The 24896-nt window shown below is 38.2% G+C and overlaps 1 protein-coding gene across 1 annotated transcript; it reads left to right on the top strand.

The window, feature by feature from the left end:
* The first annotated feature begins 858 nt into the window (after positions 1-858).
* Positions 859-24833, top strand: stk24b (serine/threonine kinase 24b (STE20 homolog, yeast)). Its single transcript, XM_077199341.1, has 11 exons — positions 859-1554; positions 9308-9538; positions 16623-16679; positions 16859-16967; positions 18722-18879; positions 19058-19243; positions 19478-19623; positions 20608-20725; positions 20804-20866; positions 22410-22555; positions 23946-24833. The coding sequence occupies exons 1-11, from the start codon at positions 1513-1515 to the stop codon at positions 23983-23985; spliced, it is 1296 nt and encodes a 431-aa protein (XP_077055456.1). The 5' UTR covers positions 859-1512; the 3' UTR covers positions 23986-24833.
* Positions 24834-24896: the final 63 nt, after the last annotated feature.

The raw sequence follows: 24896 nt of genomic DNA, 5'->3' as shown, positions 1-24896 counted from the left end.
ATACAGTTGAGCTTTTATGCAAAGCAAATAATATTCTGAAATGTAGGAAGGTTTACATCCTCTCACGTGTTAATGCAGAATAAGTCATAGAATCGAAGCGTAAAAGAGCTAAATCTGTTCATAATGAGGAATGCACACATATGACTTATGGGGAGAAATATTCATTATGATTTCAAAGGCCACATTCTTTGGCCTACTCAATGATGAGCTCAAAATAATCACAGTAATATATGAAGATACCGGCGGCACCCATTTAAAATTAAGCCACGGTCGACATCTAGTGGTAATCAAGATTGTTGCACCTTTAATTTTCTGCTGTGGCCAAAAAGGTGACGCTAGATGGCAATGTGAAGCTGGCAAAAAAGAAAAATATATTCTGATTCTTCAGAAACAGTGGAGTGCCAAGTCTTTTTGAGCAATGCTAAAAAATAATAATATATGAATTGAATTTTTTACATCTTTTCTTGAGTAATGTTAAATAATAGGCCTATAATTAGATTTTTCAAAAAACAAAATTAGATAGCAGAATATAAAATGAAATGTATAGCATAAATAAAATGTAAATAAAATAGATTTGCATTGAAAACAATGCATAATCACAACAACACTATAAATAAAGACAGACGTTAAACATTATATTAAAAAAAATAAAAGTAGAAAACAAGAGGAATGGGGGAGAGAGAAGCGAGCCGTCCTGACATAATCTAAAGGGGAAAACAAAAACAAGGAATGTATGTATGAGTTGAGTGTGAATTTCAATTTTTAAATACAGTGCTGATTGCATGCACTCTTTGCCATAGGATTGTAGTTAGAAACTCCTCCCCTTTGTTACCGGGGGCGGGGCCTCATGCGGCCGGATCCGCCCTGATGGCCAGATGACAGCACGTACAAGATGGCGGCCAGCTGGGAAGTGAAGTGAGGATGTCAACATCATTTCTTCAGTTCAAACAAGTCGGGATTTTCACCACCCATCCCCTCCCCTCGATCAGTCAGCGATATAGTTCATGTTCCGTGCATCTGTTTTAGGAGCCGAAACCGGGGCATTTTTACGGAAACGCGCGCATGTTTTTGCGGTATGTTTTGGAAGTCCGTTTGCGCAAAGAGGACCATCAACTCTTGACGAGCGTTCTGGCCTGCATGAACCTCCAAAACCCACTCCAGGAGGCTACAAAAGAGCGTTTCAACATTACATTGCACGCCACATCGACTGAAAGTCCCCGATCAGTCCGATCAACGCTGGTTTGTTTGGTGTTTGCGGTGATTTCCGCGATGAAGAGCAGCAGTTATCATTAAAGCTGCGGAAGTGGAGGAGAGGTTTTCACGCCAGTCATCTTTCAAATGCACTTTCTGTCCACCCGTGGATGCTCTTTACTCCATTACCTAGCTGTTAAATATCTAAGACCGCATTAAAACTCTGGCGAACGGGATCCAGGGGTGCATTAGCAGTATTTTGTCCGGAAACAGTGTTTTTTTGTTGACTTGTTGGCCAGTTTTAGTGGTTAAAGTGACGCCATGGCTCATTCTCCAGTGCAGGGCAGTTTGCCTGGGATGCAGGTAAGATATACACAGCATTGTTTATAGTCTTTAAGGGTTTAAAACCGCATATGTGTAACTTATGTGCCCCTCACTTTCATCTGAGTAAGAGTTTCTATTCGCTGATAAGTTGCTGAAGAACCAAAATTTGACTGCCTCTTTGTCTAATTTGCTAAATAGTGTTGAGCCTAAACTTGTGTTATGCAATGTGTGTGCTTTTTTTTTTTTATGAATGATGCCGTCTCATTGATTTGTGCATGCAAGATTAGGTGATAGGCTGGCCAGGCCACTCATGTAGTAGTTCAGATGTTTTCAATCAATGCCAGAGTTCCCCAGATGTGATAATCAATGAGGGACCCTATCCTAAATTTTAAAAGGCATAATCAAATCGATTAATCGCATTTAACAAAAGTTGGTTTATTATATAATGCATGTATATGCATATATGTGTACACACACACACACAAACACACACACACACACACACACATACATACATACATACATACATACATACATACATACATACATACATACATACATACATACATACATACATACATACATACATATATATATATACACACTCACACAGACACGTGTGTGTGTATTTTTATATAGCATATATATATATATATTACTGCTCTCAAATCTTAACATAAATGTTTGTGTGTGTATATATATCATATATGGATGCTGTACTGTTATTTATATTTAACACCCTTGGAGTTTAAAAACCCCTGTAGTAGTTTACTGGAGGTGGCCTGATTAGGTTTGGTTTACTATATTTCAGATATTTATGGAAAAGCACAACAACTGTGATGCTTAACAGAAGAGGCTTTGAGTCCTTCATCATCAACTAAGCTTGGATGACAACAATTTAGAAAGCATCTCCATTAAATATTAAAATGTTGTTGCTCTAGTCATCTAGAGAGCATTAGCACCACCATAACCTTTCTGGGACATCCTTTATGAAACTGAATTGAACCAAGATCATATATGAAGTGGATCAGTGAAGAACCCTTTTTTTCAGAGTCGTTCTTTTCTTCTGAACACAAAGATAAAAAAAAAAAACGTGAAGTGGAAGGGTAGAAATAAAAAGAAAGAGGGCGATGAGGGATGGAGAGATGTCTCCAGAGAGTAACCATCATAACTGGGTCACTTGGTTGGGTCTCTATTCATGCTGGGCCATATGACTGGTCTGCCCTCAGGATGGGAGCGCAATCTGCCACCCCAAGTATACTTGAAATGGCTTATCGTTCATTTAGGTTGAAGATGCAAGAAGCCATTGTTACCTGAGAACCTCCTCCTTTTTAAGGTGACCCTCAAAACCAAAGGTAGTCAGTTTGTGAAGAAACCTGAAATTTTGTTGGAGGTCACTGGTCACAGACCGCCACAGGGAGGGCTACAACTCAACACATCTGAAAGTATTGTGATGGAATAGGCGTTCATTATCTATTTCCTAATGGGTCACAGAGGAATTGTGGTGGTCATCCATTAGGAACATTTCTGACTCCTGCATGCTCTCACCTGACAGTAACACACCTCATATGGAGTTTCCAGCTCCCTAAAACACAAACACAGATGGGAGCCAAGGGATGACGTGGCTTTATAAAAGAATTTGCTGGCTGTTACACCTGTCAGCGTGCATCGGGATCAGGATTACGAGATCAGCTGGGAGTGTAGGCGAGCAATCAGCATTAGGGCTGAATCAGGGAGCAAAGCCTTCATCACCTCCATGATGGGATGTGTAGATGACAGCTAATGAATCTCTGAGTGATGCATTAAAGGGCTCCGCTGTGGGGGTGTGTGCGCTTTGTGGAAGGATGTGCGAAAATGATCTGTGTCTGAGAAAATCAATTTGTGTGTGTCCAAGGTTTTTGTTCATAGGATGGAATCTCTAGTTGACAGAGCACAGATTGGCAATCGTTCTCCAAAATGCTTGTCAAAATGCGTCATTTATCGCAGGGACTACGGTTCACTGGCTGCTTTTTCTCTTTTTCATTGTGCTGGAATTGGTTGATCTGTGTTGTATAGCCTAAAACAGTGGTTCTCAGCTGGTGGGTTGCAGCAGGTTTGTTCTGATAGGTTCAAACGCTGACAAATGTGTATGAAAAAAGAAAAAGTCATAGCCATGTGCCCAATTAAAATATGTGGCGTTTGGTTGTAAATTCCCTTGGTAGAATAATCTCGCCAAATAAGGTAGATGCAAACATAGATTGTCTTATCTACAAAAATATTACTCAGTGTCATCATCCTTCAGAAATAATTCTAATATGCTGATTTGATGCTCAAGAAACACTTCTTATCATCAATGTTGAAAACAGTTGTGCTGCTTAATATGGAAACCATGATACTGTATTTTCAGGATTCTTTGATTAATAGAAAACTCTAAAGAACAGCATTTATTTTTTAAATAATAATATCTTTTGTAACATCATAAATGTCTTTATTGTAACCTTCGATCAATGTAATATGCACTTGCTGAACAAAAGGATTAGGCTAATGTCTTTAAAAAAAAACACTTTTGAATGATGAATATGGGTTTAATAATGATAAATTACCAAATAAATTCAAGATATATTTAGAAATGTAATTGTCAATTTACCTTCCCAACTTATGTTGTGTTGATAATTTTACATATTATTGGGAATTATTCTATTTAATGTTTGATTTTAAGGACATTATTTGGTACTGGTACTGTATTGGGTCAAGATGTAAAATTTGGTCCTGTTGCGAAACCACTTAAATCTAATTTAAACCAATGTTGAATTGGAAAATGAAATGGAAAACCCATCTTCAGTCACTTTGCTAGAGGTAACCAATGCTTTCAGCCTTCTATCACATCATGGTAAAGATTTCCCTAAACAGATTTCCTTGATAATTCACGGTACCCTGAGGTTTGAGGCATTAGAATAATGTCCTTTAGGCTGTGGGCACAATCTGCTCCCTTTCATCTTGTATGTTTGGAGCACTAATGCTGTGGAAGATCGGCTCTGTCGTCATCCATTTAACTGGATTTCACACTTTTATGAGGTCCCCATGAAATCCTGCCTGCGTGTACCTCCCGCAGCGCCTCTGATACTGCACTGGACAAGCTGTTCTGCTGTTGTGTTCTGTGGCTTTCGGTAGGTTTAGAGCTTATGTTAGCGCAAAAGATTTGGAGGATTTTAAGGTCGTGAATTTTTGCGAGCTCAGAGGATGTGCACGGCAGCAGTTCAGGATTGTCTTAAATTCAGGTCACATCGACGTGGTTTATTTTGTTTTGTATTTGAATGATCTTGATGAAGCTGTGGTGATGTTTGGAACAGGTTTTGGTGGCTTAAGTTAGCGTGCAAGAGTTGAACTCAAAACGGTCTGAGGTAAACTGGGTTTCTCTGCTAGTTCTGTTGTTATTTATTCAAGTGCTGCTGAGTTTAACCACAGTGGACTCTGGAGCGAGCTGCCTAATGCTAATAATGTCGCCGCTGTTTGTAGCTCTCTCTGTGTTTCTTTTAAGAAGGCCTCAGGGGTCTGAGATGTTCAGGGTCATGGCTGAGACCTCAGGGAACTTTGGTCCCAACCAGATGTGCTTTAGTTCTATAACATACTCCGGTCTTGCTTCATAGCATTTCAAAGTTAAACCAAACTCTGTGTTAAGAACCCATATAAAAAGGGTTAGTTCAGCCAAAAATGGAAATTGTGTCATTACTCACCCTCATGTCGTTCCAAACCCGTAAGATTTTCGTTCAACTTTGGAACACAAACGAAGATCTTTTTGATGAAATCTTAGAGGTTTCTGACCCCCCATAGACAACTACGCAACTGACACTTTGAGCGGATTAGTCCAAATTTTCTAAAGGGACTCCATCGCTTTTATTCACATATAATCATTAATCAACTCACACATCAGTTATGATAAATAGAAGCTCCAGCATGTTAGCTTGACGTGCTAGAACCACGATGTTTATTCTCGTGTGTTACGCAGCACGTTTAAACTTCTACAAGAACCAATGAGGTTCATTCTCGTGTTAAGCAACACGTTTAAGCTTCAGCAAGAGGTATCTCGTGTGTCAAGCAGGTTGGATTGAGCTTTTGTTAATGTTCGCTGATCAATGTTTATATGTGAATGAAAGCCTTAATTCAATCTGTTCTTCATATAAAGAGATCAAGTCTATGGAGAGACAAAGCTCTCAATTTCATCAAAAAGATCTTAATTTGTGTTCCGAAGATGTATGAAAGTCTTATGGGTTTAAACGATATGTGGGTGAATAATTTAATGACACAATTTAAATTTTTGGGTGAACTATCCCTTTAAGACCGCTCAGAAGTCGCATTGCAGTATGTTTAACCATTACAATTTCAGCGATGCATTGAGATAATTTTATGTAATGATTGTCCTTTTGCTACTTAGATTGGTGAAGAATAGAAAACACTACCTACTTTCATAAATTAAAGTAGTGAGCCCCCTTTATGTAATGTTGTCTCTTACTAGGCCCGAGACTAGAGCTGGGTATCGAGTTCGGTACTTTTTAGGTACCGACCGATTTGCCTCGGTACTACCGAGTATCGAAACATGTCTTGTTTTTCGGTACCAAATTTCGGTACCTAAGTGGTTAATCTCGTCAACGTCATTTAAACAATAAGGATGCAGCATGATTGGCTGTGGCGGAAAAACATTAGTTTACGCGCCTGCCCAGAGACGTGTGTGTGTGTGTGTGTGTGTGTGTGTGTGTGTGTGTGTGTGTGTGTGTGTGTGTGTGTGTGTGTGTTAGAGCTCGACCGATATGGATTTTTGGGGGCCGATACCGATATTAGGGAGTAAAAAAGCCCGATACCGATATATCGGCCGATATTATTTATGTGTATATTATAATACAGTAGCAATATTATTTATGTGTATTATAGTACAGTATACCAGTCAAAAGTTTGGTATAGGTGTGTACAAACTTTTGATGGGTACTTTACACAGTAGCTATAAACAGAATAAATATATTTTATAAACACGTTTTTGCAATGATCACTCAAATGTGGTAATCAAACACTTGTGTGACACAGATATGTAATGGAGGCAGGGGGAATGATAGAATGAGAATTATACAGCTGAGCTGTAACCAAACTAGTTTGCATTGCATGTTATATTATATTATATTCTAAATACTGTTGCATAATCTTCACTAACGACTACTTTGTATTTTAATTTAGTCATAACTTGTATCAATAAATATATAAAAAGTGTCACTGACAAAACCTTATTATCTTCTATTTTTACTCTTAATTCCTCTAATCTCTACCAGTGGAGGAAGAACTCAGATCTTTTTACTAAAGTAAAATGAATAATATCATAATGAAAACGTTTTTAATTACATATGTACAGTACTTTTATACTATTTTAAATAATTAGTAAGCAAAATGTACTAAACGTGAAACTAGGCTACTCTTAATGCAAAATGGCCCTATATAAAGTGTTATAATTATATACATTTTTGGAATATTGCTTGATGTTGTAACGTAGCGTTATCCGGCAGAATGAGCTTTAACACTGTGTCTACACCGGACGCGGCCGTTACTGCTCGCGTCGCAACAGCTGTTTACCCTAGACAAAGCAGAATCAGTTTACTGTCGGAGATCGCTCGCGCCACGCATTTTAATCAATGTTTCATCAACCAATTGCCTTAATAAATAAGAAGGCCTAAATATAGCAGACAATATAATCAGGACTTCTCAGCTGCGCGCTTGCAATAGTCACAAGCTCACACAATACATGACAGAGGCTTGTAGCAGAGAAATCAATTCTGTGAATTACACTGCGCAAATCACAAGTAGGCTACTACCCACCGGATGAAGAAGGGTTGGCTCTCAGTCTCCACAAGCTACATAAAATATTCATTTTATTTTATTTTATTTTTCGTGTTTGCATTTATGAGGAAAAAACAATGTTACAGACGCGACAGTTCAGCACTACGGACGTGAGCGCTCTGAAAGCGGCACTAATGCTTTGAAACTTTCACATAGACATCAAACAGAAAGCACAAAACCTTTCGTTTCAAAGTGAATTTCGTTTTGTATTAATTGTATCTTAATTTTAATCAATGTTTCATCAGCCATTTGCCTGGATTTAATTTATAAGAAGTAAATTTAGCAGACGATAGATAATCTCGACACGGAGGCGCCTGCGGGTGAACTGGAGCTCGTCTCATGAACCGAAACTCAGCGTATAGACCTGAGAATTGAAATATATCTATATTGAAATGTCTACTTTTAAACAGAACAATTCAAAACGAAAGACAGACAGACTCATGTAATCGTATGAAATGTGCATTTCTCTCTGGCGCGCGCTCACTGAAGATCGCGAGTCAGCATCGTCAACTTCATCTTTGGCTGACACTGACTGAAAACACTTGTTTATTAATAAACAATTAAAATGTCTCCTTGCTATATTTGTTGTATTCATAATCATTATTTTTGCCAGTTCTTGTGACAGCTTTTAGGTGCTTTATTGGCAGCGCCACCCTTACATGAATCACCGTACCCGCATTTTTAAAAATATTCATTTATCGGCCATTATAAATGCCGATACCGATAGTTAGGAAAATGCCTAAAATCGGCCGAAAATATCGGCCCGCCGATATAGTGTGTGTGTGTGTGTGTGTGTGTGTGTATGTAAACGTCCCAACCCAGATAGATAGAAAATATCTGGAAATTATCAAAAGTGTACCTATGTACCAGACTCGCTGCCAGAAGCACGCGATGCAATATTTCCGACAAGATAATTGCTGCAAAGACCGGCAACACGGTAAATCTGATAAGGCACTTAAAAGCGCACAGAATACACTTGTGTAGAAAGTTTATCCGTCTTCGATTGCAAGAACTGGAGTGCGTCACAAATGAACCGAAACTCAGCGTATAAGATACTTGCTTCACAGACATGAGAAATAGTCCTATAGACGGTCAAAATATGTCTACTTTTAAACGAAACAATTAGAAATAAATAGTTTGACACGCGTGCGCGTTCACTAACGTTACTGCAGGAATGACGAGTCAGCATAGCCATATTCATCTTTGCAGCCAACACACACTCAGTAAACACTTGTTTAGATAAACAATTAAATATTTCCTTGCTATTGTTCCCCGACACATCCATAATCATTAGGCTACTTTTTCCAGAGCTTTGCGGCAAGCTTTATTTGTGTTGAGCGTGAGGCATATATCCCGCACCCCAGTAGCCTATATTTAATTAAATTCACATTTATTTGTATAGCATTTTTCACAATACATATCGTTCCAAAGCAGCTTTACAGAAAATACATGTCTAAATTACAATTTAGAGTGATCTGTTATCAGAGGTGACTGTGTGTAATGCATTTCAATTAATTTTCATTCAATTTCATTGTTAAACAATGCATTAAGTTAAGGCAGAAACAATGAGCTCATTGAAGTAAAGAATACATGTTGTTAAATGATTAGGAAACATAGAAAACTTTAGCATTGGTGCTTTTTTACAAACTCAAAATATGAGTGTAAAAAAAGTCACCAAACTGAAAAAAATTAAAGCTTTTTTTAGGTAATGTTATATTGTTAAAACTGGTTTCATAAAATTGGTATTGAAAAAAGTATCGTTGAGGAACCTTTATCGAAGTCAAGGTATCGTATCGAAAATTTTGTTACGATACCCAGCCCTACCCAAGACTCTTTTCTGTGTGGAATTCTTACCCTAAAACATCACATGTGATTTAACAGTATTTTATCAATTTATTAATTGTATAAACAAAGTCTTTGTTCCTTTTCATTACAGAATTTAAAAGCAGATCCTGAGGAGTTGTTTACCAAGCTTGAGAGAATCGGTAAGGGTTCGTTCGGAGAGGTGTTCAAGGGCATCGACAATCGCACGCAGAAAGTGGTGGCCATCAAGATTATCGATCTGGAAGAGGCTGAAGATGAGATCGAAGACATTCAGCAGGAAATCACAGTGTTGAGCCAGTGCGACAGTCCTTTTGTCACCAAATACTACGGTTCCTACTTAAAGGTGAGTAGCAAATGCGACAAGGCGCTCTAAGGTCACGCCATATGACTTGATGAAACGGGGCTCAAAGCAAGGCACAGTGAAATCTTCTGCATTAACTGAATTCTACTTGGTCTGGACCATACGGCTTCATTCAGGTCTCAAGCCATTTTATGTCTTTGAACTGCTCTGTTCGCCAAAGTAGAATTATAGGGTTAGTTCACTCAAAATTTACAATTCTGTCATCTGTTACTCGCCTTCATGTCTTTCCAAACCCATACGTCTTTTGTTCATCTTTAAAATGCAAATTAAGACCTTTTTAATGAAACCGGAGAGAATGAATGTTCCACAAAAACGTTCTTAAACTTAAAGTTCATAAAGACATCGTAAAAGAAATCCCATGTGAATCAAGCAGTTTAATCCAAGTCTGAGGAGACACGATCACTTTATGATGAACAGATTTAATTTAGGCTTTTATTCACATATAAACATTGATCAACTCGCATAAATGGAGCACATCAAATATGGTTGACGCAAGCTTTAATGTGCTTGCTTGATGCAAGACACATCAAGCAAGTATGGTTGAGATGCTCTTTAACATGTATGATGTGAGAGAGCAATTGATGACAGAATGTTCATTTTTGGGTTAACTATTCAGCTTTTACCCGTGATGTCAAAGCCCCATTACTTTATAAGAAAACAATTTTAATATTCTAATTCGGCACTAGAGAATGCTTTTTAGTTATCTTACCACAGTTGAAAACAGCTGTGCTACTCAATGAAGTGTGGAATTTGCAACACAATGTCTTTTTTCGGTTGCTGAAGTGATGCCAGTACACTGACATTTCTATAGTCCAATTTTGGCTTCAAAGCAATGGCTTCCTCTAGAAACTCATCAGTCTATTGTTCTTTTGAGAGATGAAGCCTATTCCATCTGTGATTGTACAATACCGTCTTGAATCAAGACTGCATACTGGATTTAAATAGACAGAAAGAAGTGGATGGGCCAGATGCATGGCAGCAAGTGGACAACAGAGTGTCTAGTTTGAGAAACAGACACCCCTCAGGTCCTCAACTGGCAGCTTTGTGCAATAGTATATGCCAAACACCAGTTTCATCTGAAACGGCGAAAAGCAGACTTGGTTGTGGGCCTTGTTGGCAGAACTTCAAAGAAAAAGCTTCATCTGAAATTAGCAAATTAGAAAAAGTGATAGAATGAGCAACTTGGAGACAGGGCAGTAAATGATTAGACAAGAGTGTTATGGATGGCTGAACAGCTTTCACATTCATGCGAATCACGCCATAGTCCAATGCAACCGAAGTCAGACCACCTCCTACAGTTAGTCTCGGGTTCGGTAGCCCGCTGCGCTCCCAGGTCCTCATGACAGCTTTTACATGACCAAATTTTCGTGTGAACCGTGCCTATTTTATTAAACTAAACTGGCAGTGTGAAAGCACGCTAAGTCAGGGGTGTCCAAACTCGGTCTTGTAGGGCCACTGTCCTGCTGAGTTTAGCTCCAACTTGCCCCAACACACCTGCCTGGAAGTTTCTAGTATGCCTAGTAACGCCTTGATCACCTGCTTCAGGTGTTTATTTGGGGTTGGAGCTGAACTCAACTAGACAGTGGCCCTCCAGGAGTGGGATTGGACACCCCTGGCCTAAGTCCCCTAACGAACTCAATGAACTGGCAGATATCATTACTTTCAGTGACGTTCGTCTTGAAATAAAACAAGTTTTGTGTATTTGGCCCAGGTATAGTTAGAGTTTCATGCACCGTTTGGCGCATACATCCTACATGGTCCACCCTTCTAAATGAGTGTTCAGTACGACGCAAACATGCGGTGATGTCGATGCATAAGTCCGCACAGACACATATCATTTGTCATGAACGCTTTGGGCTTTAAGGTTCATAAGTTATTTAAATTTCTTTACCGACATGTTTATATTACAACATGTAGTTAAAAACACATTTTTGGTACCATTACTACTGCTAGTTTGAAAAAATGGCAACTCTTTATGAAGATTGATGCACAATGTTTGTAAAGTCTTTAGGTTTGCTTTTATTAGTTCATGTTAAAATTTATGAGAAGCTGATGACATTTTGTTCCACAGTGTACCTTGGTAGTTGACTAAATCAGAAAAAATTGATTGCGGCTCTCTTTTGATAGAATTCAGCTTGGCAAATGTTGAATGTAAAGCTGTTAGAAAGTAATAACTATCATTCCACATTTCTGTGCACATTTTTCGGTTGATGTAGAATTCAGGCAGATCAATGACACCGCTCGCACAGATGACCTTAGTTATTACTATTTGGCGTGCTGTCAGACGGCAGTCCACTTCCCACTGTGAAGTGTAAAACTAACTTGTGTGGGTGTTCTTTAAATCAGCCTTGCAACCATTTCAGGCTTTGTCTCGCTCTCTCCTCAACCACTGCATGCTCTTATGTTCATAATCTTTGATGCCCCATACATTTATAGTTGTGATTGTCAACATTAAACTTGCTCGTCACATTCAATTGCTTTGTTGTTGGAAAGAACACGAATTGTGTAGGACGGCAGGTTTATTCTTACTTCTTAATTGGAAAAATTTTATTACAGCCAAAATAATATTTATCATCCCATTCATTGACATATAGCCTACACATTTACCACGCTATCCATAGTCAGCTTGCTGATGATTTTGGAATTTTGGTCAAATATAGGCTGTTTTCGTTGTGTAAAACATGCAATACTCTTCAAATGATTATTAAAATTTGTAAATATGCACTACTTTAACGACAAGACAAGGTGATGTAGCTGATGTGGAAAAAACTAATAAATAATACCAGCCACAGAAGCACTGGTTCTCCCCTCCCCCATGCTTAAAGTTTGTGGCCTGCCCATCTCATTATCCCAGAGCTTCCCAGTGGTATATATGACTTGAGAGGGCGTTCATGTTAAAATTTTAACTAGGAAACTCGTATTTACGATAATAAGGCAGCATTGGCACCAGTGCCACAAATGGAAGAAAAAAAATATGGGCGTTCACTTCATGATCAAGTTAAAAGGAACAGGGAAGTGCTTTAAAGTCACACTTCTTTCTTTTGTGCGTTTAAAGCTGCTAGCCTAAAAGAGAGAGAAACACAGACAGCAGCTGTAATTTCGGCCTGAGGGAATATACAACATGTATTTTTGGACGAGAGAAACAGCCCGTAGTATCTGTTGTTACTTTGAAGATCTATAACGATGAACAGGGAGTGAAATAACTGGTTCAAGCATGGCACTGTTTAAATAACTATATTTTAAACTAGATTGATAAATTTTCCTGCCTGTACAAAACTCACTTTTCCTGCCTGTACAAAACTTAGGCCCCGTCCACACTACTGCGTTTTCGTTTAAAAATAGAGACCTTTTGCTACGTTTGCACCTCCCGTCCACACTAAAACGGGAAAAACGAAGACCCAAAACGGAGAAGTTTAGAAACGCTGCAGCTCCGTTTTTCGTTTTGAATCTCCGGAGGGCGTTTTAGTGTAGACGGGACAAAACGGAGGAGTTTAGAAACGATGACGTAGAAGGTCACGCTCGGCTCTATGATTGGGTGTCATCACCCATGACGTATCCTTCCCTGATTCGTCAGCCACCCATCACATGTCCCGTCACCGGAAGAAAACAAACAAAAACATCCTGGACTACGTAGCTGATGTTAGTGAGTGCAACATGGATAACGAATTACAAGCGTTACTGACTTTGATGTCTTTGTTAGCAGCTGTTGTGCAAGCAAATTCTGCATTTTACAATGCTATAACTGCCTACATGCGCCGGAGGCAAACTATTATTCGAGCGATCTATGACAATTCCCGTGTGCAGCGGCGGTCCATGAAAAGAAATCTCTGGTCTTCGACATTTTCTAATCTTTGCAGAGGTAGCTAACGTTACTTGCTTCCTCATCAAATCTGAGGAATAGTCCATCCGTTTCCTGTTTACACCGGCACGCGCATGCACAGTGTTGGAGAATGGTCACGTGATCCGAGTTTTCTGTCGTTTTAATGTGGACGGAGATCAATTCTAATACGCAGCTAAAACGCTGGTGTGGACGGAGATCGTTTTCGTTTTAATTCTCCGTTTTTAAACGAAAACGCAGTAGTGTGGACGGGGCCTCACTGTTAATTAAGTCTCAGTGTTTGGTAGTCCTTTGCTAAGTTGTTTTCTGAGTAGTTTAGGATGTTGCCAAGGTATCCTGGGTGATTTCTTAGATGTTTTGTGTGGTTGCTAGGTGTATTTTTCCCATGTGAAAAGAGCCCATTCTTCACACTTTTAGGAGAAAAAAAGTCTAGTCACATTAGCGAAATTTTTCGGGCAAAATCCATTGTGTATTGGAAAACTTTCGCCCTCAAATTAAAATTCTAGATCGTGTGGATTTCAATTTCAAGCTACTGGATTTGACCATGAAAATTTGCAGCACTTTAAACTAGGGGTGGGGGAAAAAATCGATTCTTAGATGCATCGCGATGCGGACGTGGACGATTCTGAATCGATTCACAAATGTCAAAAATCGATTTTCAAAAAAAAAAATTTTTTTTTTTTAGATATGTAGCCTATTTATAATGACGTAATATTGACGGAACGCAAAAGACGGAACTCTGAAGCGCGGAAGTGCAGTGCCCGGACCGTTTGTCTGTGGCGTGTGCTGTGCACATAACAGAGACGCGATGGCTGAGCGCGAAATCCAAACACCCTCCTCGTTAAAAGCTGACGTGTGGAAATATTTTGGCTTCTATGAAGTTGAAGGGGGAAAGGAGCTGGACAAGAGCCACACTAGTTGTAAGCTTTGTAGAATAAAACTAAAATATTTCGGCAACACGACAAATATGAGAAGCCATATGACACGTTTCCACCCAGAGGAGGAAAAACACTCGGCTGTACCAGAGCCGTTTCTCTCTATGGCTCTGGGCTGTACCGGTGTTCAGACGATTTCTGCTGCCTTGTCAAAAAATGCTACCCAAACGCGAATCGATCATAGATAATGCTGATTCATTCTCTATTGTTTCCATAATGGTGTAAATCTCACAATATTATAACATCGTTATTTCATTTTAATCAGGGTAAGTGTATGGGGAGCATATTTGGATATTTTAAACGAACAACTAGCAATTATCAAATTTGATATAACAAGTAAAAATGATATTATTATATGAAATAAAATTATAATAAAATTCGAAGTTAAGAGTACAGTATAATATACTGTTTTTATTTTTAAAACGGTGTGAAAAGTAAAAATTATCATCAAATATTCATCTTTGACCTGTCAAAGTTTCCTACAAGTCTCGACAGCAAGGATGCATAGATTTATGGTCGTGGTAAGCAGAAGAAAAATGAGTCTGCACATGCACCAGTAAGTAGCACATCTCGATGGGTAGCATGAATCGTCAGAACACCTGTTGTTGTTATATTATTAATTTACTACAAGTATGCTGCTAGTTCAGGCACACATTTATTTTCCTGTTGGTTCTTTGCAATGTTAATAAAATATATTGTACGTTAATTCTTTATGGGTCATTACTTTGTACTTTTAAAGCAAAGTATTTATATTCACACACACACACACACAAAAGATTCAGATAATCGATAATCGCTTTTGAATCGAATCGCAGGCCTCTGAATCGTAATCGAATCGAATCGTGAGGGGCCTAGAGATTCCCACCCCTACTTTAAACTTCCTGTTCAAATAGCAAATTATTTGTGGCTTATTATATGATTTTATTTGTTTTATGCTGTTGTTTTTGCACATCCACATTTTGTAACAAGCCATCATAGAACAAAGTACGAACAAAACATTTAAAAACCTGATTGTTCAGAGTAAGTGTGGAAAAAACGGATTTAAAGCTACCTACAAAGATGATGTATATGGCTTGGATCCCTCCTTAACGGCAAGATTATGAGATTTGTTGCTTTTTTTTGTTTGTTTTTGTTTGTGAGAAAATCATAAAACGGATCACTCAGATAAGTGACAGCACTCCTTTCCTCAACAGTGCTTGCAAAATATGCACAAAATTTAGCATGTACCAAAAATAATTCTCATTAAGATATTTGTGTACAAATTTTTGGCTCACCATGCTAGTGTTTAAAGAGGCATTCGGCAACTATTTCAACTTAATAAAACCGTTTAGAAATCATTTGGATGGTTAAATAACCTGTTCCGGTGAAAATGATGAATTTCCCCGGTCCTCCCAACGTTCCCAGGCGGAAAACCAACCTTGCAACATGGGGACTAACGTCCCGGTAAGTTGGAAATAGGAAGTCTCGTGAGAAGCGAGAACGAGCAAGAAACACAAACTGCTTTACAGCAATTCGACATAAACGCACACGCCGCCCTCAATGTGAATGATGTATTACCCACCTCGGTAGACATAGCTCCACACGATAAAGTTGGCCGGCTCCGATAATAACAAATGCACATGAGCAGCGGTAGAGAGGGGGAGGAGGGTGCCGCAAGTGAGGTTTTTTTTACGACATTGTTGTGAAATATTCACCTCAGCTGTAGGGGGAGCTCGTTGACAAAACATGCGACAATAAATGTGAAAATCAGCGAAGAAATAGCTTGAGTTGACGAATGCCCCTTTAAGTGCACTGATGACTGTAAGTATTTCAGGTGCAAAAAATACCCGAGAGAGACGAATCACATTTGCCACAGAAAGATGAAAGAACACACAGAACTTTGTATCTGTGCTGTGGTGAACCATTAAGTGCAAGAAATTAATTCTTCACTTTTAAGAGGCGCTCTGCGTGCTTCTTCTTCAGAGTCTACACACACACACACACACACACACACACACACACACACACACACACACACACACACACACACACAGAGGCTCATGCTCTCTCACTCTTTAAGCTCATCATGTGAGGTGGGAGGTATGTAACCCAATTTTCACTCTCCCCTCTCTCTCAGTCTAGCTAATCCCAAATTAAAGGAGAGATTAGGATTACACATCTACCCTCTCACTAGCAAATGCCCAGACTCCTCTGGAAAAGGTTGTTGTTGTTTGTTTGGGAGTTGATGAATTTTTCTCACCTTTCAGTGCCCAATTTGACAAATTATTCTCTCCATCTCTTTCTCTTGCTGTAGGACACAAAATTATGGATCATCATGGAGTATTTAGGCGGTGGATCTGCCCTGGATTTGGTATGATATAGGACTTTTCCCCTTAAACCTTAAACCTAATAGTGCAACTTTGTTTTATAACATCTTATCCTTGATTTTCTACTTAAATATGTGTCCACTTGAAGTCTTAAACACATACACCCATGTTTTTTTGTTGTCATGATCGACTAGGCTTGTGTTTGATCATTCTTCTCTTTCAGCTGGAGCCTGGTGCCCTGGACGAGACGCAGATCGCCACCATCCTGAGAGAGATCTTGAAAGGCCTGGAGTATCTACACTCTGAGAAGAAGATCCACAGAGACATCAAAGGTATGTATGTAAGAATCGAGGTCTTCTTGACCTTAGACGGCATGACCATCTTACGCATATTGCACAGAAAAATGAAAGTGCGGGGCAAAATATCATGTTCGGATCTCCTTTGCAACTTCAGGATACACTGTTTTTATCAGTCCACTGGGACAGTTTCATTTACAAAATACCAAGTTTCTTCACTAAATATTTTTCTGGGTTTACAAGGTACACAGCATAGTTATTAGCAAGTATACATTATCATAATTTTACGGCTTCATGTTTACGGAAGTTGTCTGTTTTTTGCATATTGCTGCAGTCAAAAAAACAAATTCAGTCCAGTATTTGTATTTGCGATTTTGTCTGTTTAGACTTATGCATAAAAAGCGGCAGATGGTCTAAATAAAAATGCAAATTCATCATTCAACAGTAGGTGGCGCTTATGGGAAAATCCCTTTTAGTCCGGTACACAAGGCACTCCCAAACTTCCAGTTTCTGACAGCCGCTTGTCACAGAGTAGAAAGAAAGTCAAACAGTGTTTACTTGTTTTCAAACTGCACATTTTTTAAATTCGCTATGGTGTTTATCAGATAGCACAAAAGTACAGAGACAAGGGAGTCAGTTCTGGATTCTTCCTCTGCTGTTCATTGTCGCTTGGCAGAATACTCGGTTCATGAGCACTAGCAATTTGTGGTTTTATGTAACAGCAGCGTCTCTGGGCATGTGACCAAAATTACGAATCTCATTGGTTGGGCAGTTTTCTTTGCATTGCCATGGAAAGTATTAAAACATCTCTCCGTTAAAAAAAACACAGAAAAGGTCACATTGACAACATGCGAATGTTTGCGTTGGTCTTGTTAACAGAATGCTCATTTAAATTAAAATGTTACCGCACCAAATTTTCACTTCAAATATTTGTCTTGGTGTGAACAGGCCTTTATGGTTTTTCAATCTGTTAATGGTGAAAGTCAAGTTTTTAATGTTGTTTCTGTCTTTGTGGTTTTTTATATATATTTTATGTGTTTGCTCATGGTTTGTCTTAAAGCATAAGTTAACACCATTGATTAGTATTTTCTTCTTAAAACTGCAACCAAAGACAGTCTCAAAAACCCGGTTTGAAATCACGGGTGTTTACTACCTTGTAACCAATCATGTCAACGTGTGATCTGGCGTATACTAAATGAGGCAAGGGTGTAGAGTTACATTCAAGCTATTTTAAGGCATAAAGAATTTTTTTTTTCAAGGAAAAAAACGTTTAAATGTGAAATTCTTTGGTGATTTGGAGATCAAAGATGAGTTTTAAGGGATACAATTGACTACAAGGTGACTTTAAATGTCTGAAGCAGTTGTGCATATCGGAGATTTTCAAATGTCTTGATGATCACCCATATATTTATTTACTATTAAATTTTCTATTAAAATACTAACTTTTTAGTGGACAGCATATCTTTTTTTTTTTTTTTTCTCACAAAGCTATATGCCAATTACTTACTTTTTTTAACTTAAACTAGTGCTGGCAATATAGTAATCACATTTAATTTTTGAAATGGTAATATCAAATTTGGTCAGTGTGAGATGATGATGATGATGATAATAATAATAATGCAAATAATGCTCAAATTCATTTTGTAAAGCATTTCTCTGTCTTTTCATGGACCCCCTAGCACCCCTTTGACCCCAGTTTGAACCCCTGACATGTTTAACGCATCTCACTGTTTGTTGGTACAATCTAGCTAACACACACTTTCCCTCCTTCCCTTCTTTGTTTCTTTCAGCTGCAAATGTATTGTTGTCGGAGCAAGGGGAGGTGAAGCTGGCAGATTTCGGTGTGGCCGGTCAGCTCACAGACACACAGATCAAGCGCAACACTTTTGTGGGAACGCCCTTCTGGATGGCACCAGAGGTCATTAAACAGTCTGCCTATGACTCAAAGGTGAGGGTCGCTGTAGAAAATTCAAGGGTGAATTGGTAGCTGGAAATCAGTCATTGCCTCAGACGTCTGGTTCTGTATTTGGTGTTGATTTGTAATGTCTTGTTCGTTTTTTCCGTACGATTCATTCTGAAATCACATGGAAGTGGAACGGTCATGAAAACATTTGTCATTTTTCCAGGCTGATATTTGGTCGTTGGGCATCACAGCGATTGAGCTGGCTAAAGGAGAGCCACCCCACTCCGATCTGCACCCCATGAAGGTGCTATTCCTCATTCCAAAGAACAACCCCCCTACACTAGAAGGCAACTACTGCAAACCTCTCAAAGAGTTTATCGAGGCCTGTCTAAACAAAGAGCCCAGTTTTGTGAGTATGATCATAGGGGATTCCCAGAGGTCATTTCCTCCTGTCTGGTTCACTGATCCTTCTGGCAAAACAGTTTATTCTATTTCTGCTTGTCAGGTCATGATCTTTTTGTGGTTATCAAGTCATGTACTGTCATGTACTGTAATTGTACCTGCATCAACATTTAAAGTTTAATTTCAAAGGCCTCATCTCACTCTTTTTTTTTGTCTTTTTTTTTTTTTGTCTTCATCTCAGAGACCGACAGCCAAAGAGTTGCTGAAACACAAGCTAATTGTGCGCTACGCAAAGAAAACGTCCTATCTGACGGAGCTCATCGACAAATACAAGCGCTGGAAGGCCGAACAGTCCCGAGCAGAATCCAGCTCTGATGAATCTGACTCGTACGACACTCAAATCATAACTAAAATGCTTTTCATAATATGCTTAAAGATTATTATTCTGTCATCATTTACTCACCCTCGTGTCTTTTCATACTGGTGTACATTTATTTATTTTGTGGAACATGAAAGATATTTTGATGAACATTGGGAACCAAATAAAATTGAATCCCAATGACTTCCATTTATATGGACAAAAATCATTTCTCAAAATATCCTCATGTTTCACAAAATAAAGAAAGTCATAGAGTTTTGGAAGGAGATGATGGTGAGTAAAATTGACATTTCATTTAACCCAGAGTTAAAACAGAATGTGAATATTTCTTATATTTGAATTATGGCAGCATCTACAGAAATGGTTAAAATGCTGAAGTGACAGAAACATGTTCAATTGTTTTACTTATAATTTATTAAAGCTTATTCAAGACAAACTGATTGACCAGAGCAAATTTACACTTTCCACAGATGGTAAACAGGGTGACAATTTACTTAAAGCCTTTATGTATAATGCATTATATAGCTGTCCATGTACATTTTAATGCATTATACTTTCTAAAGGTGTGTTCAATTAATATATAAGTATTATAATGTATTATAACTGTGGTTTACTGGTGCATTACAAGGCATAATTAATGCATTAAAAATACTTTTATATATATAAAGGCTTTAAGTAAAGGGTAACTGATAACGGATTAAAACAGGCAGCATGCTTGTTGCATGTTGTAGTTGTCCTATCAATGTTTTTAACATTGTAAATATCCAATAAATAAATGTTAACCCAACTTAGTGTGAAATTTGGAAACTTGACTAACCGGCGTTAGTTATTAGAAGTATAAACTATGTGGAACACAGAAGAATAACTTCCACAATATAAACAAATTAAATGGCTAACTGTACCGGTGGTGTAATCTACATGATGTTATAGTTTTGCTCCCCTCCTTTTATTCCTTTGAAATGAATCCCTCCCATTTTCTCTTTTCCACTCAGAGAACCCGATGGCCAGGCGTCTGGTGGCAAGGACTTTGGCAGTGATGACTGGATCTTCACCATTCGAGAGAAAGACCCCAAAAAGCTGCAGAACGGAGCCAGTCTAACAGGAGAAGAGGTAGGAGAGGCCACACCTGACTTTTGTTGAGTAAACGGTTCATCTCAGTGTGTGACAGGATGTTTTATGCTTCCACAGGAGCCCATCAAGAGGCCCCTGTCCCAGAGTCTGTCCACTGTCATCACTCCAGTCTTAACCGAGGTAGGAAGTGACATCACTGCCTCAGTTGAACTGTCAGTACTAAAATCAGCCAGTATATTTGTACTTGACAGCAGTGAGGTCACATATTGGCTATGGTGGCACTCGTCCAACCCTATTTGGGGTTGAAAACCATTTTGGAATACCAAAGTGTTTATAATTTTTTTTCTTTCTTGTGAAAGTTTTCTTATTCCTTATGTAGGCTCCCATTTCCGTGTTTCACCAAGGTATTTGATATTTATGGCTTGGCCAGTGAAATGTAAAATATATCAGAATGAAGATTAAAAGTGTCCCTTGAATGCCTTATTATATCTTAAAAGCATATCTTGAAGGTGGCCGTCACTCCCTCAGGCCTCTTACTAATCAGTATGGAGCAATGAGGTATTTGAGGCGGAGAGCGGAAAATAGAAGGATGCTGGGAAAAAAGCCCAGGGACAAGTGACTGCACACTAATTTGTTCCACCCTCTTCTTCGTTCAAGGACAAATCCTTACATTTCCTGTCATTCTCTTCATAAGAGTGCAGTGCACTGTAGTCTTAACTGGACTCTTGACTCTAAGAAGATAGTCTTTAAAGTTAGCGATATTATGGGACATATCATGTGACGGTAGATGTCAAATGGTAAAGATTTTTCTATATGACGGAATATGTGCAGCACAATTTAAAACTATCAACAAATGACTTGCATTGTGAAGCTTTACTGAAAAAAAGAGCAGTTTGGTTTTTACTTAAGATTATTATATTGTTATAAATAATATAGTAATAGAATAATCTTAACTAAACCCTTATATTAACTAACATTTAGTATTATAGGTAACAAAATAAGGTCTGACTCGCATTCGTTAATATTAGTTACTGCATTCGCTATCATTAACTAACCATGAGCGATGGTTCATTGTTAGTTCATGTTCGCTCTTTTCCATTAAATAAAATTAACAGATACAGCTTTTTATAATATATTAGTAAATGTTGATATTAACATAGGCGAGATTAACACTGAAGTCTTTCTAAAGCATTTATTAGTTCATGTTAATGAATATAGTTAACTAATTTTAACAAATGGAAACTTATTGGAACCTTATATATATATATATATATATATATATATATATATATATATATATATAGCTAGCAAATATCTCAATCACCCTGAATTCACCCTATATATATATATATGGGTGAATTCAGAGTGATTTATATATATATATAATCTCAAATGAAATCCAAGTACACTTAATCACTTAAAAAAAAACAGTTCTTTTACAAAGAAATATGTATTACTGTGTGATTTATGTAATATGTAAACAAAACAAAAATTGGTTTGAATTTCCTGCAAAAACACTAATATTGTGATGTATACTTTTATATAAAATGACTTGCACCTAGTTTTGTTGCCTAGTGGTCAGTGATCTATCTTTTTCAAGTAAAGTTATGGGTTAAGCTTTCATTACTGCTGTCACTACCAGTTTACTCCAAGGATGCTGTTTGTATAATAAATGTGCTTTGGATAAGGCATCAGCTGCATGTATAATGATGTGTGTCCTCAGCTGAAGGAAGGCACAGGAGAGGCTGCAGCAGCGACGGTAAAGCCTGAAGTTCTGGAACAGCTCGGGGAGGCCATTTTTCTCGCTGAGGAGGCATATCCAGGGATCTCGGATGTCATGGTCGCCCAACTTGTTCAAAGGCTACAACGGTAAGGGTTGCACACTTGTGACTCCGTTTTCCCAAGATAGTTTTTTTGTTAAGACTTTCCAGTTGTAATCATTTTAATAAAATTACAAATCACCATGATATGCTTTTACTCTAGAGCCAAAGCAACCAATCAAAATTACCCTACATTTTGTTAACAAATGGATGAGAAGATGAAGTGAGGATGTGAGAATGAATACCAAACATTTAGTACACTACCATTCATTTTTATTTATTTTTTCTATTTGAATACATTTTAAAATGTAATTTTATTCCTGTGATGGCAAAGCTGGATTTTCAACATCATTCCTCCAGTCTTCAGTGTCACATGATCCTTCAAAAATCATTCTAATATGCTGATTTGTTACTCAAACATTTCTTCTTATCAATGTTGAAAACTGTTGTGTTGCATAGTATTTTTGTAGAAAACCTTGATAATTTTTTTTTCAATATTCTTTGATGCATAGAAAGTTCAAGAGAACAACATTTCTTTGAAATATCAAGTTTTTATAGCATTATAAGTGGCTTTACTGTCACTTTTGATTAATTTAGTGCATCCTTGCTAAAGTATTTATTTAAACTCCAAACTTTATATATCATGTTTTGCTTTTTGAAACCATATCAGCACTTTTAAGACATGGGTTGCTGGACCGCGGAACATACCAAAAGGATGCAGGGGGGTGCTAGAGAGGCACACATAAAGTGGTTAACAGAACTTCGCACACTGGATTAGAAGCGTCACGTTTTTAAAACAAGATAACATTTCAGAATCTTGATTTATAATTGTCCCAAATCCGTAATGTACATACTTCTGCTAATATAAGGTAGATGCCAGATATATTACACATTCTTTTAACCTTAATTTATGATTCTGTATAATCTGGACAAATTTTTTTTTTTTTGAAAACGAAGATCACGGTTCTCCCACGATTCTGAAAACAAAACATTAGACAACTAAATAACATGTAATTTACTTGAGGTTCTGTCAAAATGTTCTACTTAGTAAAATTCTATTTATAAAAAAAATATCATAGCATGACCACTGCTCTCTCTGGGTCAACGGCAGCGTGAAAGCAGGTTTAAATATTCTGGTGACATCGTAATTTCAAAGGTTTAATAGACACTGTAGAATCATTTAGGAATAAGATGGCACGCGTGTTTGAATCGAGAATTTTATTTTTATGAATAACCGTGCATACGTTTGGGCCTATAGCCTATGTATTTTTGTATGTCATATTTGTACCAGACCTACAAGTACAAGTAACCTGGGTCCCCCACTGCTTCTGCAATCCATTGTTGCTTTGATCTAATGGCCAACTGTAAAGCATCTATTGGTCAACTAGTAAGCTTCCTTCATGCACAGATTTCTCAGCTTTCATTTTTCTTACATGCAGGTTCTCTAGGGAAAGAACATCATCATCATCGCACCAGTGATTATTCCATTCGCCTGTCCGTCTCTCTTCAGTCCCGCCCCCCCGGCATCAGCTCAGCGAATCCTGACACCAGCAGACTCTGTGACGTCTACCCTGGAGGACCAACTGTCCTTCACTAGCTTATCAACAGAACTTATCAAACTCCTCAAGCTTCCCCTAGTTTCACTTTTCTTTTATAATCTCCTTGAACACTCTTTGGAGCGCGTGTGTGTGTGCGTGTATGTGTCATAGTGTGGTTGTATTGGAGGCTGCTTAAGCAGTGGACAAAACGTAGATGTAACTCCTTTGGCTAAGTACAGAGTGAGATGGAGGCAGGTCGTTTTGCATTGTTGCACCCGAGCTTTTGGAAGAATGCATTAAGTGTATGCCATCACAGGGCGAGGAGGCCGGTCCGTCACCGCCTCCTTCACCTGAAACAAAATACAAGATAGTGTGCATGACTGAGCAAAATGCATGTGTGAAGACGGATGTCTGTTGGTGTGCGTGCGCATCCAAGCCCTGACATGAAGGAGATTGCAGTTCTCACACTGAAATCTCAGGTAATCTGCGAACAAGCAGACCAGTCATCCAGGAAGACAGGGGGCGCTGTGTTTGGATTTGTGTACAGATCTGTGTAAATAGTCTCAATTTTACAGACCTTTAAAAGAGATGATGGATTTTTGCAAATGAATCACTGTGTACAGATGGCCAAGAGCTTCTGTAGATATTGTTAGAAACAAAAGAAAGGTAAATATTTAAAAAATCAAGCTTCTGAAATGGCCATTACTGAAATGCCTTGCCTTTTTATCAAATGTACATTTTTGGGGGTGCTCTGTTAATTTTAATAAGAAATTAAAGGGTTTTACTCAATATTTAAGATCCTACCAACTTTTTTTGTCTGTTTGCGTGTGAAAAATAATCTATTTAATATCA

The sequence above is a fragment of the Siphateles boraxobius genome, unplaced genomic scaffold (genome assembly GCF_051911475.1).
Source record: "Siphateles boraxobius isolate OS27281-9 unplaced genomic scaffold, OSU_SipBor_1 41, whole genome shotgun sequence".
Taxonomy (NCBI): Eukaryota; Metazoa; Chordata; class Actinopteri; order Cypriniformes; family Leuciscidae; genus Siphateles; species Siphateles boraxobius.
This window is presented reverse-complemented; position numbering and strand designations above follow the sequence as displayed.

Excerpts from the sequence above, each read along its gene's own strand:
- stk24b (XM_077199341.1), top strand. The coding sequence starts at position 1,513 with ATGGCTCATTCTCCAGTGCAGGGCAGTTTGCCTGGGATGCAG. Across the intron at positions 16,968-18,721 it reads GATCCACAGAGACATCAAAG|CTGCAAATGTATTGTTGTCG; the intron begins GTATGTATGTAA and ends TGTTTCTTTCAG. Across the intron at positions 18,880-19,057 it reads AGTCTGCCTATGACTCAAAG|GCTGATATTTGGTCGTTGGG; the intron begins GTGAGGGTCGCT and ends TCATTTTTCCAG.